Source organism: Xenia sp. Carnegie-2017, unplaced genomic scaffold, assembly GCF_021976095.1.
Source record: "Xenia sp. Carnegie-2017 unplaced genomic scaffold, XeniaSp_v1 HiC_scaffold_20, whole genome shotgun sequence".
NCBI classification, from domain to species: Eukaryota; Metazoa; Cnidaria; class Anthozoa; order Malacalcyonacea; family Xeniidae; genus Xenia; species Xenia sp. Carnegie-2017.
Genome location: NW_025813483.1, coordinates 5,216,743 through 5,228,799, shown reverse-complemented (window position 1 = coordinate 5,228,799; position 12,057 = coordinate 5,216,743). Strand labels below are relative to the sequence as shown.

The window sequence follows — 12,057 nt, the reverse complement described above, 5'->3', positions numbered from 1 at the left end:
GGTTTTAGAGGTCAAATTCCAAGGCAAACAAAGCTTATAACAAAGATATGTAATAAATGCATTTAGATGACGAAGTTTTATCCTGTCCTGGGCAAAGGTTAGTGACAGAGCATTGAAATTATAAAGATAGATAAAGTTCTTCGTTTTTATTAGTCCTGTATATTTGCCTAGTACATTTGACAAACGGACAAATGACTGTGGTTTCAGTCTTAAACAAGAATTTCTCACAACAAAAAAGAGGGTTTCCGTTGTAAAATTGGGTAGAGGTAAAACGCGGAAACAGAATAGCGGAATTGCGGAATCGGAATGGCGGAATCGGAATAGAAGGTAAAATGCGGAATAGAGAGTAATAAATGCTGTATATGGTAAATAATTATAAATATACATAAGTAAATGAAAGATAAAAGTTTCTCCGGATTTAAAGTGAGTTTTAATGAGCTTTCGACTCGTTGCTTCGAGCCCTCATCAGAATGAAAAATATCTATTTAAATCCGGAGAAACTTTTATCTTTCATTTATTAAATGCCTGGATTACAAATTTTCAAACTTATATACATAAGTATAGATTTTAAGTATGACTTGCACTTTCCCACTATTCGAAAGTTGCTTTTCCCCAGCAACAAAGTGTTTTATTTTTAAAAGTATGGGATCTGAATTTTACAACAGGAAAATCTCTTTGATCTAGTCTTCGTTACATCCGAGTAGATGTAATTAACGTTGAATGTAGTATTTATTTTTTCGACGTATACTAATAAACACATTACAGCATTCTCACAACGCTAGTGGCAGATTTTTGCGTTTACAACGGAGAAATGCATGTTCTAACCTCCTGTTGTCTCAAAGAACATATTCAGGCTTGCATAATTATATACACACAAAGACTCTCGCGGTGAACTTAGCATCAACTTCATTATAATAACAAATTTGGTTTGATAATAGCCAATAAAGTGTTTAATGGAAGTGCGATGTTTTCAATGGTGAGAAAAGAGAGATCTAACTTGTGGATAACTGTGTTTTATTTACATGAAAAATTGGCAAGAACTTATCTTTTAAAACAGTTGATGACGTGAATGAAATGTCGTCCATTTAAATAAATGAACACACTTACATAACTTGGACTGGTTAAAATAATATACAACTGGTTGTGATATTTGTTGTTACTTCTCTCTAGTAACTTCTTCAAAAGAATATACATTCCAAGTATTCTGTGTCCTGCAAATAATGTTTAATTTTTTGAAGAAAAATACTTAACGCATTGTAAGTATCTGAAAATAATTAATTGTATTTCCTGCTCATATATTTGATTCGTATATTGTGTGAGTATTTGCTGTAATTTGAGATCATGTAAATTCGCACAAAAAATATTTGTAAATTGTAAAAGACTGGAAAGCGAAATTTGCTCATTTGCTTTCTGCCGTGAGCCAAATGAATCAACCAATAAATAATTTACGGTAAATACACTAATCTGATTAAATACAAGTATACTGCTCTTACTAAGTTTAAGTTTTTCATAAAGTATGCACGAACGAAATATAATTGAAAATGGTGATTGCCTGCTTAGCTTACATTTGTCTTGTAACCTGAGCTTTTTAGTTATGACTATTTTCATAACTTATTTACAGGCATTGCTCCAAGAAGAGATGTAATTTGATATTTGTTTCAGAACTATTTGGGGTACAAAGAAGCCTTTAGAAACCATTTTTGCCTTTAGACCGGAATTTTGCAACAGGAAAATCTCTTTAATCTCGTCTTCGTTACATCGAAGTAGATATTGCAATTAACGTTGAATGTAGCATTTATTTTTTTGACATATACTAATAAGCAAATTACCCGAATAATGCATTCTCACAACGCTAGTGGCAGATTTTTGCGTTTACAACGGAGAAATGCATGTTCTAACCTCCTGTTGACAATCCTATAAAGAGCGTAAACGCATTTAACGTTTAACATCTTAATTTATACGTATTTAAGCTAAGTTATTTTGTATGTTATCTTTATTTCAAGCTGTTTGTTTTAGATTTATTTTTTTAGGCAAACATTTTTTGGCTTTTGCTTGCCAGCATCTGAGCTTCAGAAGTACGACTAAAGTTCATAATAGTAACAAAGTGTCTATATTCACTGCTGCGAAAACGTACTTTGGTAGGCTGTATAATTTACACTAGTGTTATGAAAAACTTAAATAATGAAAAAATTTCGATATTACTACAGATTTAAAAGGCTTCTGTAGTTTAGTGTAAGTGTTATGAAAGTAACTTCCGCCATCATATTTTGTTAAAAATGATAAATATTTATTTCTTTATAAAATGAACTTTATCTTTAATTTTTTTTCAATAGAACAATATAGCTAGGAAAAAATCTCTTTATGAGAAAATATTCTGTATTTCATTTATTACTTGTGTACTTCTGTATTTGTGTATTATACACTTGTGACTTTCATATATTATTTGCCACTGGCGTTATACATACTATGGTATAAAGTATTAAACACAAGCAATAAAAGTACGTATTAACCAACCTTAATAATCTTAAAATTTGGACTTTCTTCTTTTATTTTCTTATTTGGGTGCAGAACACGCGGACTCAAGTCTAGTGATCTTGATTTGACAAACCTCCTTTGGAAAATGAAACAGCGCAATATTCTCATTCCATTCTCCCCACGTCGTTACAGATGGTTGGCTCAATGATTCTACATATTTCATCAAAAATTCTAACAACAGGGGAGCGCAATGTTCTTAATGTTAACTTAAATGAAGTGTAATGAAAGAGCAATTATGTACACCATTTTAAAGTGAATAGTTTGAGCCCGGACTGTCATAATATGTTTGGAGATGTCCTTTAGAAAAGGTTAACCCAACTTCAGCACTTTGGTATGTGTTAAACTCTAAATTAAATAAATGGTTTGAGCCCGGGAGTATCGTTACATGTTTGTAAATGATGAACGTCCAGGTTAATAAAGTCCTGAGAAGGACTGTTTTTGTTGTTGTTGACTGACGTTTCGACAACCTTAGCGGTAGTCATCTTCAGAGTCAAATGAGGAGTAAACGTCAGGTAAGCCGTTTTTGTTATCTGGTTCTTACGTCATTGTATTGTGTGTACAGGAAATGTGTATTGTCATTGTGAATTAGTGTGAAGTGTAATGTTTTTAGTTGATCGTTTGTTTGTATTGTGAATAAGTCGTTTGTAAGGTGCCGGTAATTGCTGTGATCTGTTCAGGTGGGTTTGTTCCAAGTTGGTATACCAACTTTTTAATATAAGCCGTTGTCTATAGTCAGTGCTGTAAGTAATGCATTTTGCCGAGTCCCAGTCAATGTTGTGCTTTGTGATTTGGTGATGTTTGGCAATGTGATTAGTTTTGTCTTGTTTCTTAGTAGCTCGTTTGTGTTCAGTAAGTTTTATGTTTAAGTTCCTGGCAGTTTCCCCGATATGGGAGGCGTGGCAGTCGGAGCAGTTTATTTTGTAAATTGCACCTTGTCGTTCGTTGGGTTTTTCTTTGTCCTTTATGTTTGCTAGTACTTGTCGTAACGTTGTGATTGGTTTATGTGCGACAGGTATGTTGTATGGTCGTAAGATACGCAAGATAGTCTCAGACGTACCTTTGATGTAAGGTATCGTTGCTGTTGTCCACTGAGTTGTTCGTTTCGTTGGGTTCAACTGCTCCGACTGCCACGCCTCCTATATCAGAGAAACTGCCAGGAACTTAAACATAAGACTTACTCAACACAAACGAGCTACTAAGAAACAAGACAAAACTAATCACATTGCCGAACATCACCGAATCACAAAGCACAACATTGACTGGGACTCGGCAAAATGCATTACTTACAGCACTGACTATAGACAACGGCTTACATTAAAAAGTTGGTATACCAACTTGGAACAAACCCACCTGAACAGATCACAGCAATTACCGGCACCTTACAAACGACTTATTCACAATACAAACAAACGATCAACTAAAAACATTACACTTCACACTAATTCACAATGACAATACACAACTGACACCCACATATTACAACTAAAAACAATTCACCTAAATCACACATCACAACTAAAAATAAAATATTTAACTTCACACTAATTCACAATGACAATATACATTTCCTGTACACACAATACAATGACGAATGGACCAGATAACAAATACGGCTAACCTGACGTTTACTCCTCAATTGACTCTGAAGATGACTACCGCTAAGGTTGTCGAAACGTCAGTCAACAACAACAAAAACAGTCCTTCTCAGTACTTTATTAACCTGGACGTTCATCATTTACAAACATGTAACGATACTCCCGGGCTCAAACCATTTATTTAATTTAGAGTTTAACACATACCAAAGTGCTGAAGTTGGGTTAACCTTTTCTAAAGGACATCTCCAAACATATTATGACAGTCCGGGCTCAAACTATTCACTTTAAAATGGTGTACATAATTGCTCTTTCATTAAACTTCATTTAAGTTAACATTAAAAATATTGCGCTCCGCTGTTGTTAGAATTTTTGATGAAATATGTAAAATCATTGAACCAACCATCTGTAACGACGTGGGAAAATTGGAATGAGAATATTGGGCAGTTTCATTTTCCAAAAGAGGTTTGTCAAATCAAGATCACTAGACTTGAGTCCGCGTGTTCTGCACCCAAATAAGAAAATAAAAGAAGAAAGTCCAAATTTTAAAATTATTAAGGTTGGTTAATTTGTACTTTTATTGCTTGTGTTTAATACTTTATACCATAGTATGTATAACGCCAGTGGCAAATAATATATGAAATTCACAAGTGTATAATACACAAATACAGAAGTACACAAGTAATAAATGAAATACAGAATATTTTCTCATAAAGAGATTTTTTCCTAGCTATATTGTTTTATTGAAAAAAAATTAAAGATAAAGTTCATTTTATAAAGAAATAAATATTTATCATTTTTAACAAAATATGATGGCGGAAGTTAGTTTCATAACACTTACACTAAACTACAGAAGCCTTTTAAATTTGTAGTAATATCGAAATTTTTTCATTATTTAAGTTTTTCATAACACTAGTGTAAATTATACAGCCTACCAAAGTCCGTTTTCGCAGCAGTGAATATAGACACTTTGTTAAAAAATGTCGAAAATGAGAACTATTGTGAACTTTAGTCGTACTTCTGAAGCTCAGAAGCTGGCAAGCAAAAGCCAAAAAATGTTTGCCTAAAAAAATAAATCTAAAAGAAACAGCTTGAAATAAAGATAAGATACAAAATAACTTAGCTTAAATACGTATAATTTATTGTGTTAAACGTTAAATGCGTTTACGCTCTTTATAGAATTGTCAACAGGAGGTTAGAGCATGCATTTCTCCGTTGTAAACGCAAAAATCTGCCACTAGCATTGTGAGAATGCATTATTCGAGTAATTTGCTTATTAGTATACGTCAAAAAAATAAATGCTACATTCAACGTTAATTACAATATCTACTTCGATGTAACGAAGACGAGATTAAAGAGATTTTCCTGTTGCAAAATTCCGGTCTAAAGGCAAAAATGGTTTCTAAAGGCTTCTTTGTACCCCAAATAGTTCTGAAACAAATATCAAATTACATCTCTTCTTGGAGCAATGCCTGTAAATAAGTCATGAAAATAGTCATAACTAAAAAGCTCAGGAGACAAGACAAATGCAAGCTTAGCAGGCAATCACCATTTTCAATTATATTTCGGTCGTGCATACGGTACGAAAAACTTAAACTTAGTAAGAGCAGTATACTTGTATTTAATCAGATTAGTGTATTTACCGTAAATTATTTATTGGTAGATTCATTTCGCTCACGGCAGAAAGCAAATGAGCAAATTTCGCTTTCCAGTCTTTTACAATTTACAAATATTTTTTGTGCGAATTTACATGATCTCAAATTACAGCAAATACTCACACGATATACGAATCAAATATATGAGCAGGAAATACAATTAATTATTTTCAGATACTTACAATGCGTTAAAGGACACGTGCAACATAAAATTCGGATTGTTATTTTTGTACTTTACATGAAGGTATAGCTCCAACTAAAAGTTCACCAAAGTTTGAGACTCAAGGGATAAATATTTTTGAAGATATGGAGGTTTAAAGTTGATGCTTTACTGATAACGTATTGAAAATACCCGACGAGCTAGCGACAGCTACCGATGTCGTTGTGACGTAAGAGTTGACATTCGCTTAACGCGGTCAATTGCGCGATTCGTTCAAAATATATTGGTAACTTCTTAACAACACGACAATTTAGCATTGAAAATATGGTTTATTGTGCCGCATTTAATTGTAAAAACGGTTCTTCTAAGAACCACGAAACGCAGCAAAAGGTTTCTTTTTTTTCGTTTCCCGAAAACAAGCGTATGCGAGATATTTGGATTGAAAAAATCCGACGCAAAAATTGGAAGCCAACAAAGAGCTCAAAATTGTGCTCGCAACATTTCGAGAGTTCGTGCTTCGTGCAAAATTTTGAAGCGATGCAATCAGTAGGATGGACAGCAGGACGGCTTCGCCTTAAGAAGGATGCTGTACCCACGATTTTTGAATACTCTTTGGAACCCACAAGTTTAGCATCTAAAAGGAAGCAGCCAACAAATGTTAGAACTGCATTTGAGAAGAGACGAAGGCAAAAGGTGAATATTATAGTTATAGTCAGCAATATTTGTTTACATTTATCAAAAACTAAGCTATATAATCCTACATGTCAAAACAAAGACCAAAAATCGAGCACTACTTTGATGTATGGCATGTAGCAAAAGGTATAGATTGTCATAACAAACCAACCTTTTGCACATTTCATCAACAATCAAAATCCAACAGGAATCAAAAAGAAAATTTTAGCAGCATCAAAAAAAAGTGGTTGCAAATTATTGTCGAATTGGGCCCAATCAATTTCCAACCATGTATACTGGTGTGCTGCTTCCAGCAATGGTGATGAAGAACTTGTCAAGGCAAAGTGGTTGTCAGTTCTCAATCATATATGTGACATCCATGAGGGACATAGTGATGTATTCCCAAAATGTGAACATGATATGTTAGAGCCTAGAATGTGGATAAAAAAGGTATTGTAAGCAAATAAATTTCAAAGTAACATCAACATTCTTTTCTTTTGTTAACTAACTTCTGATCTTAGGTTCAAAAGCTTATGTTGAGCTGTCTTCGATTGTTGAGTCCAAGTATCTCATGAGAGATTTGGAAAACTCAGTTATCAGAAGCAGACTTCATCCATCGAAGGTTTCCACCGAGTGGTGATTCTTTTGCATAAAACATACTCATTTTTTCTACAGATCAATGGAAGCAAGGTAATATATTTATGACTAGTGTATGATTACTTAAAAAAGTCATTGCAAAAGCAATAAGTTGCAATAGTTGTAAACATAAACTTAACATTCATTTGTAGATTGTTTATTGCTGCTCTTCATTTCAATGAGAATGGAAATAAACCTCAGAAAACGAAAAATGATGGGCAAACAGAAGAGGCATTGATTTGGAGAGTGGCTTATTCAAAGTCGAAAGAAGGACAAGGTGTCATCAAACCAGTGAAAGTTGACAGCACTTATGGTTAGCATAGAAAAATAAACTTACCTTTTCTCAAAGTGCAATGCAAAGCCAACATAAATAATGATTTGCTTTTCAGGATATGTTAAGGACTTGATGAAAGAAGTTTTGTACTGCAGACGCATTAATCCAACACTCTCCAAAGCTCTTGATGTCGCTGGAGTGAAAGAAATACCTGTCCCATTGACTCACCACAAATCAAAAATCAGCAAAGCTGAAGCCATTAAGCAACATAAATCTCGCTTTAATAAATAAAAAGAAATAACGTCCCACATGAAATAAACATAATTAAAAATGAACAGACTTTGTCATACGCCATAAGCCCTACCATTCAGTAGTGTTGAGCATATTCAAATCCTTTGTATTCTCCAGAAGGCGAAGGAAATGCTTTCCCGATTTTGTACACAGGTATGGGTAGTCGGTACTTTTTTCCCAACCTGCCATGCACCCAAGCCGTCCACTGTCGGTACGCCGTGTAGCGTAATGCTCTGAACGATACAAAATTTTGTCTAAGATACTTATCGGCATTATATACTTGTCGACATACACGTAATTACACTTCTAAGGTAATATTTACTCGTTTTCTTCACTCTCAGGCATAGGTCCAATGTCATGTGTGTACACGACCATAGCTGTTTTTAAGACAGCTTCCTCTTGTGTGATGCAAATATGATCGCCATGTATCAGAGGATCAGTGTTGTTTACCTCTTGGCAACATATACTTTCCCGTCCTGTACTCATGACCACACAAAAGCCACACTCGCACCTAAAAGATAAAAACATTCCTTCTACTTTGGGAAAAACAATGAAGCATCAATAAAATGCAACTAACCATTCAACATTTCCAATTCTGTGAATGTATTCATCTTCGCTTTCCGATGACGAAGAATTGTCATTACTATGACCACCTTCCGCGTTGGCCAAAGGCTCAAACATGTAAGGTTGTACCTCATTGTTATTGACGACAATATCAAAATCGGCTTCTTCTTCAGAAGAATCCATTAATTTTTGTTAAATCAAAAACAGTAATAGCAAACTACCGAAAGGCGTGCAAGAATTGCGTGCAAGTCGTAGAACGATATGAGAACGAAGCTTGTTTATGTCAACTATTACGTCACTCTTTCCCAGTTCCCAGACTTAAGCAATCTCACGGCGTTTTAGCAATGGTAATCGAATATCGTGTTTTTACCGATTATAACCCTAAATATCTTTTTAAATATTTCGCGGACGACTTTGAAACTTGGTACGTCTTATTTTTACGCTATAGGCATTACAATAAAATAAAGTTGTCTTCTAGCTTGCATGTGTCCTTTAAGTATTTTTCTTCAAAAAATTAAACATTATTTGCAGGACACAGAATACTTGGAATGTATATTCTTTTGAAGAAGTTACTAGAGAGAAGTAACAACAAATATCACAACCAGTTGTATATTATTTTAACCAGTCCAAGTTATGTAAGTGTGTTCATTTATTTAAATGGACGACATTTCATTCACGTCATCAACTGTTTTAAAAGATAAGTTCTTGCCAATTTTTCATGTAAATAAAACACAGTTATCCACAAGTTAGATCTCTCTTTTCTCACCATTGAAAACATCGCACTTCCATTAAACATTTTATTGTTTATTATCAAACCAAATTTGTTATTATAATAAAGTTGATGCTAAATTCACCGCGAAAGTCTTTGTGCATATAATTATGCAAGCCTGAATATGTTCTTTGAGACAACAGGAGGTTAGAACATGCATTTAGAACATGCGTTGTGAGAATGCTGTAATGTGTTTATTAGTATACGTCCAAAAAATAAATACTACATTCAACGTTAATTACATCTACTCGGATGTAACGAAGACTAGATCAAAGACATTTTCCTGTTGTAAAATTCAGATGCCATACTTTTAAAAACAAAACACTATGTTGCTGGGGAAAAGCAACTTTCGAATAGTGGGAAAGTGCAAGTCACACTTAAAATCTATACTTATGTATATTTATAATTATTTACCATATACAGCATTTATTACTCTCTATTCCGCATTTTACCTTCTATTCCGATTCCGCCATTCCGATTCCGCAATTCCGCCATTCTGTTTCCGCGTTTTACCTCTACCCAATTTTACAACGGAAACCCTCTTTTTTGTTGTGAGAAATTCTTGTTTAAGACTGAAACCACAGTCATTTGTCCGTTTGTCAAATGTACTAGGAAAATATACTGGACTAATAAAAACGAAGCATTTATCTATCTTTATAATTTCAATGCTCTGTCACTAACCTTTGCCCACGACAGGATAAAACTTCGTCATCTAAATGCATTTATTACATATCTTTGTTATAAGCTTTGTTTGCCTTGGAATTTGACCTCTAAAACCAAAATATAAAAAATAATGTAACTGTAGAATTAGCTAAGTGATCAGGAATTGAAATTTTAACAACAGGATGGTTTCTAAAGGCTTCTTTGTACCCCAAATAGTTCTGAAACAAATATCAAATTACATCTCCTCTTGGAGCAATGCCTGTAAAGTTTTTACCAGAATTGCGGTTTTTGTAAGTGGAAAATGTATCACTTATACATTGTAGATCTTTATATGCACGACAAAGGTAGTCATAAAATATCTTAAACGTCACGTCACATGAGTAAAAAATATGAAAAACTTCGTTTATCACTCTTAATATACTTATATGGTCTACAGAAAAGCTGCATCGATTGATTTTTCTTTTTAGATCTGATATTTCTCGGCTCTTGTTATTATAATTTCATGAAAGTTTATTACCAACTTCTCAAGTTCTCAAATTTTGTCCTATAAATAATCATTTGCTAAGGTGTACCAGCTTTTCCACTATAAAGCATAAATTAAAACCACGTGTTTTTTTGCCCCCTGCATAATTTTTCAAAGTTTAAACAACTGTATATATGCCCCAGATAAAACGATGGAGCTCAGCTTTTGGTTAGACAGAATTTGGTAAAATTAGGGTTCTGGAATTTAACTAATATTACTATCACATGTTGGAATGCAGAAACTTGTTCCACCCGCTGATATGTTAAGGAAAAAAGCTCCTGTGTCTATCTTTCCCGGATGAAGTACTCAGCTCATAATCCATCATAGTATTTAAATTTACAGCTTAATTCTGTATTTTCATTCTTAACAAATCAATCCTTATGGCCTGCTTGGATGAATAGAATAATATTTGGAATCTTAACAATAAAATTTTAAAATTTTGCACGAATAATTTCTACAATATATCTAGATATAAAAGTCATATTTTTTGACAATAGAGACAGTGTTTTTCTTTGACGTTTTTACAAAAAAATACAGTCGAGGTCAGTGGCGGATCTAGGGTTAGTCAAAATGAATTACTGTTGTACATTTTTGAATATATTTACAATTCTAAGCCCCTAAACTAAAGAAGCCTTTTAAAGTTGTAGTAATATCGAAATTTTTTCATTATTTAAGTTTTTCATAACACTACTGTAAATTATACAGCCTACCAAAGTACGTTTTCGCAGCAGTGAATATAGACACTTTGTTACTATTGTGAACTTTAGTCGTACTTCTGAAGCTCAGAAGCTGGCAAGCAAAAGCCAAAAAATGTTTGCCTAAAAAAATAAATCTAAAAGAAACAGCTTGAAATAAAGATAAGATACAAAATAACTTAGCTTAAATACGTATAAATTATTGTGTTCAACTGCGTTTACGACTCTTTATAGGATTGTCAGATTGTATGTCAGATGTAAATTTTATCAAAGATGTGCTTTTTGAGACACCCTTATATCTAAAATTGAAAAATGCTGACAGAGATTGAGCAAACGGAAAATAATTTTAGGCGACGCATATTTCAATGTGGCTAATGACATTGAAAGAAGTATTCGGTGGGAATCTTGTTTGAGACTTTTTAGTGTTTTACAAACTGTTTTTACTCGTATTATTGAAAAAAGACATAAAAAAGACACAAAAAGCGGTTCATGTCAAAGTATGGAAGACTTTATTACTTCCATACAAAATATTGAAAGCTTCTGCATTTATTAATGTACAATGAAACATTAGGACTTCAGTCTGAATAGTTATTGATATCGTTCTTAACCTCATTGGCAATTGTCGACTATTTTCACATGATATTTAAATTGGCATATGTGATGAAAACACCATCACAAAAATGCCGCTTTTGTCAATGCTACGAAATTTGCATTGAATTGTTAACAGAAATTATGACGTTTTTGATTTGAACTACGATATCTGAGTTAAATCCGACGTTTTAAACGCATTTTCTTTTACTTCAAATTTACTTGGTGTTAATTTCAAGACGACTGATAGTTGATACATAATCAATTTTTCTTACATGGAAAATAACGAAAAAGAATCTCGATGATGTTTAAATATATCATGACAATTCAAAAACATAGGAAATGAAATGTTGACTTTTTTGACAATAAATAAGTTATGGTATGACATTCTTGATAAGAAGTTCTTTGTTGGAATAATTTGCTCGTTTTAACTTCCGTTA

General features: G+C 33.3%; 2 protein-coding genes and 2 long non-coding RNA genes across 5 annotated transcripts in view; 1 reads left to right on the top strand and 3 right to left on the bottom strand.

The window, feature by feature from the left end:
- Nucleotides 1-6,191: 6,191 nt before the first annotated feature.
- Nucleotides 6,192-7,188, bottom strand: LOC124441199. The gene is made up of 3 exons (XR_006946904.1): nt 7,124-7,188; nt 6,787-7,044; nt 6,192-6,576 (listed from the first exon to the last, which is right to left on the bottom strand). It is a non-coding gene; the product is annotated as an uncharacterized LOC124441199 (long non-coding RNA).
- Nucleotides 7,189-7,281: 93 nt separating this feature from the next.
- On the top strand, nt 7,282-7,839 carry LOC124441202. Its single transcript, XR_006946906.1, has 2 exons — nt 7,282-7,563; nt 7,640-7,839. It is a non-coding gene; the product is annotated as an uncharacterized LOC124441202 (long non-coding RNA).
- Nucleotides 7,589-8,622, bottom strand: LOC124441198. The gene is made up of 4 exons (XM_046991631.1): nt 8,393-8,622; nt 8,138-8,326; nt 7,889-8,048; nt 7,589-7,802 (listed from the first exon to the last, which is right to left on the bottom strand). The coding sequence occupies exons 1-3, from the start codon at nt 8,560-8,562 to the stop codon at nt 7,892-7,894; spliced, it is 516 nt and encodes a 171-aa protein (XP_046847587.1). The 5' UTR covers nt 8,563-8,622; the 3' UTR covers nt 7,589-7,802; nt 7,889-7,891.
- A 1,217-nt stretch (nt 8,623-9,839) lies between these two features.
- LOC124441196 (nephrocystin-3-like) overlaps nt 9,840-12,057 on the bottom strand; it is an 86,340-nt gene continuing 84,122 nt past the window's right edge. For both annotated transcript variants that reach the window (XM_046991629.1, XM_046991628.1), the window contains exon 7: nt 9,840-9,918. In XM_046991629.1, coding sequence (XP_046847585.1) covers nt 9,887-9,918 — 32 coding nt within the window. In that variant the 3' untranslated portion in view covers nt 9,840-9,886. The remainder of the gene's footprint in view (nt 9,919-12,057) is intronic.

Excerpts from the sequence above, each read along its gene's own strand:
- LOC124441198 (XM_046991631.1), bottom strand. The coding sequence starts at position 8,562 with ATGGATTCTTCTGAAGAAGAAGCCGATTTTGATATTGTCGTCAATAAC. Across the intron at positions 8,327-8,392 it reads AGAATTGGAAATGTTGAATG|GTGCGAGTGTGGCTTTTGTG; the intron begins GTTAGTTGCATT and ends TTTATCTTTTAG. Across the intron at positions 8,049-8,137 it reads CCTGAGAGTGAAGAAAACGA|AGCATTACGCTACACGGCGT; the intron begins GTAAATATTACC and ends TGTATCGTTCAG.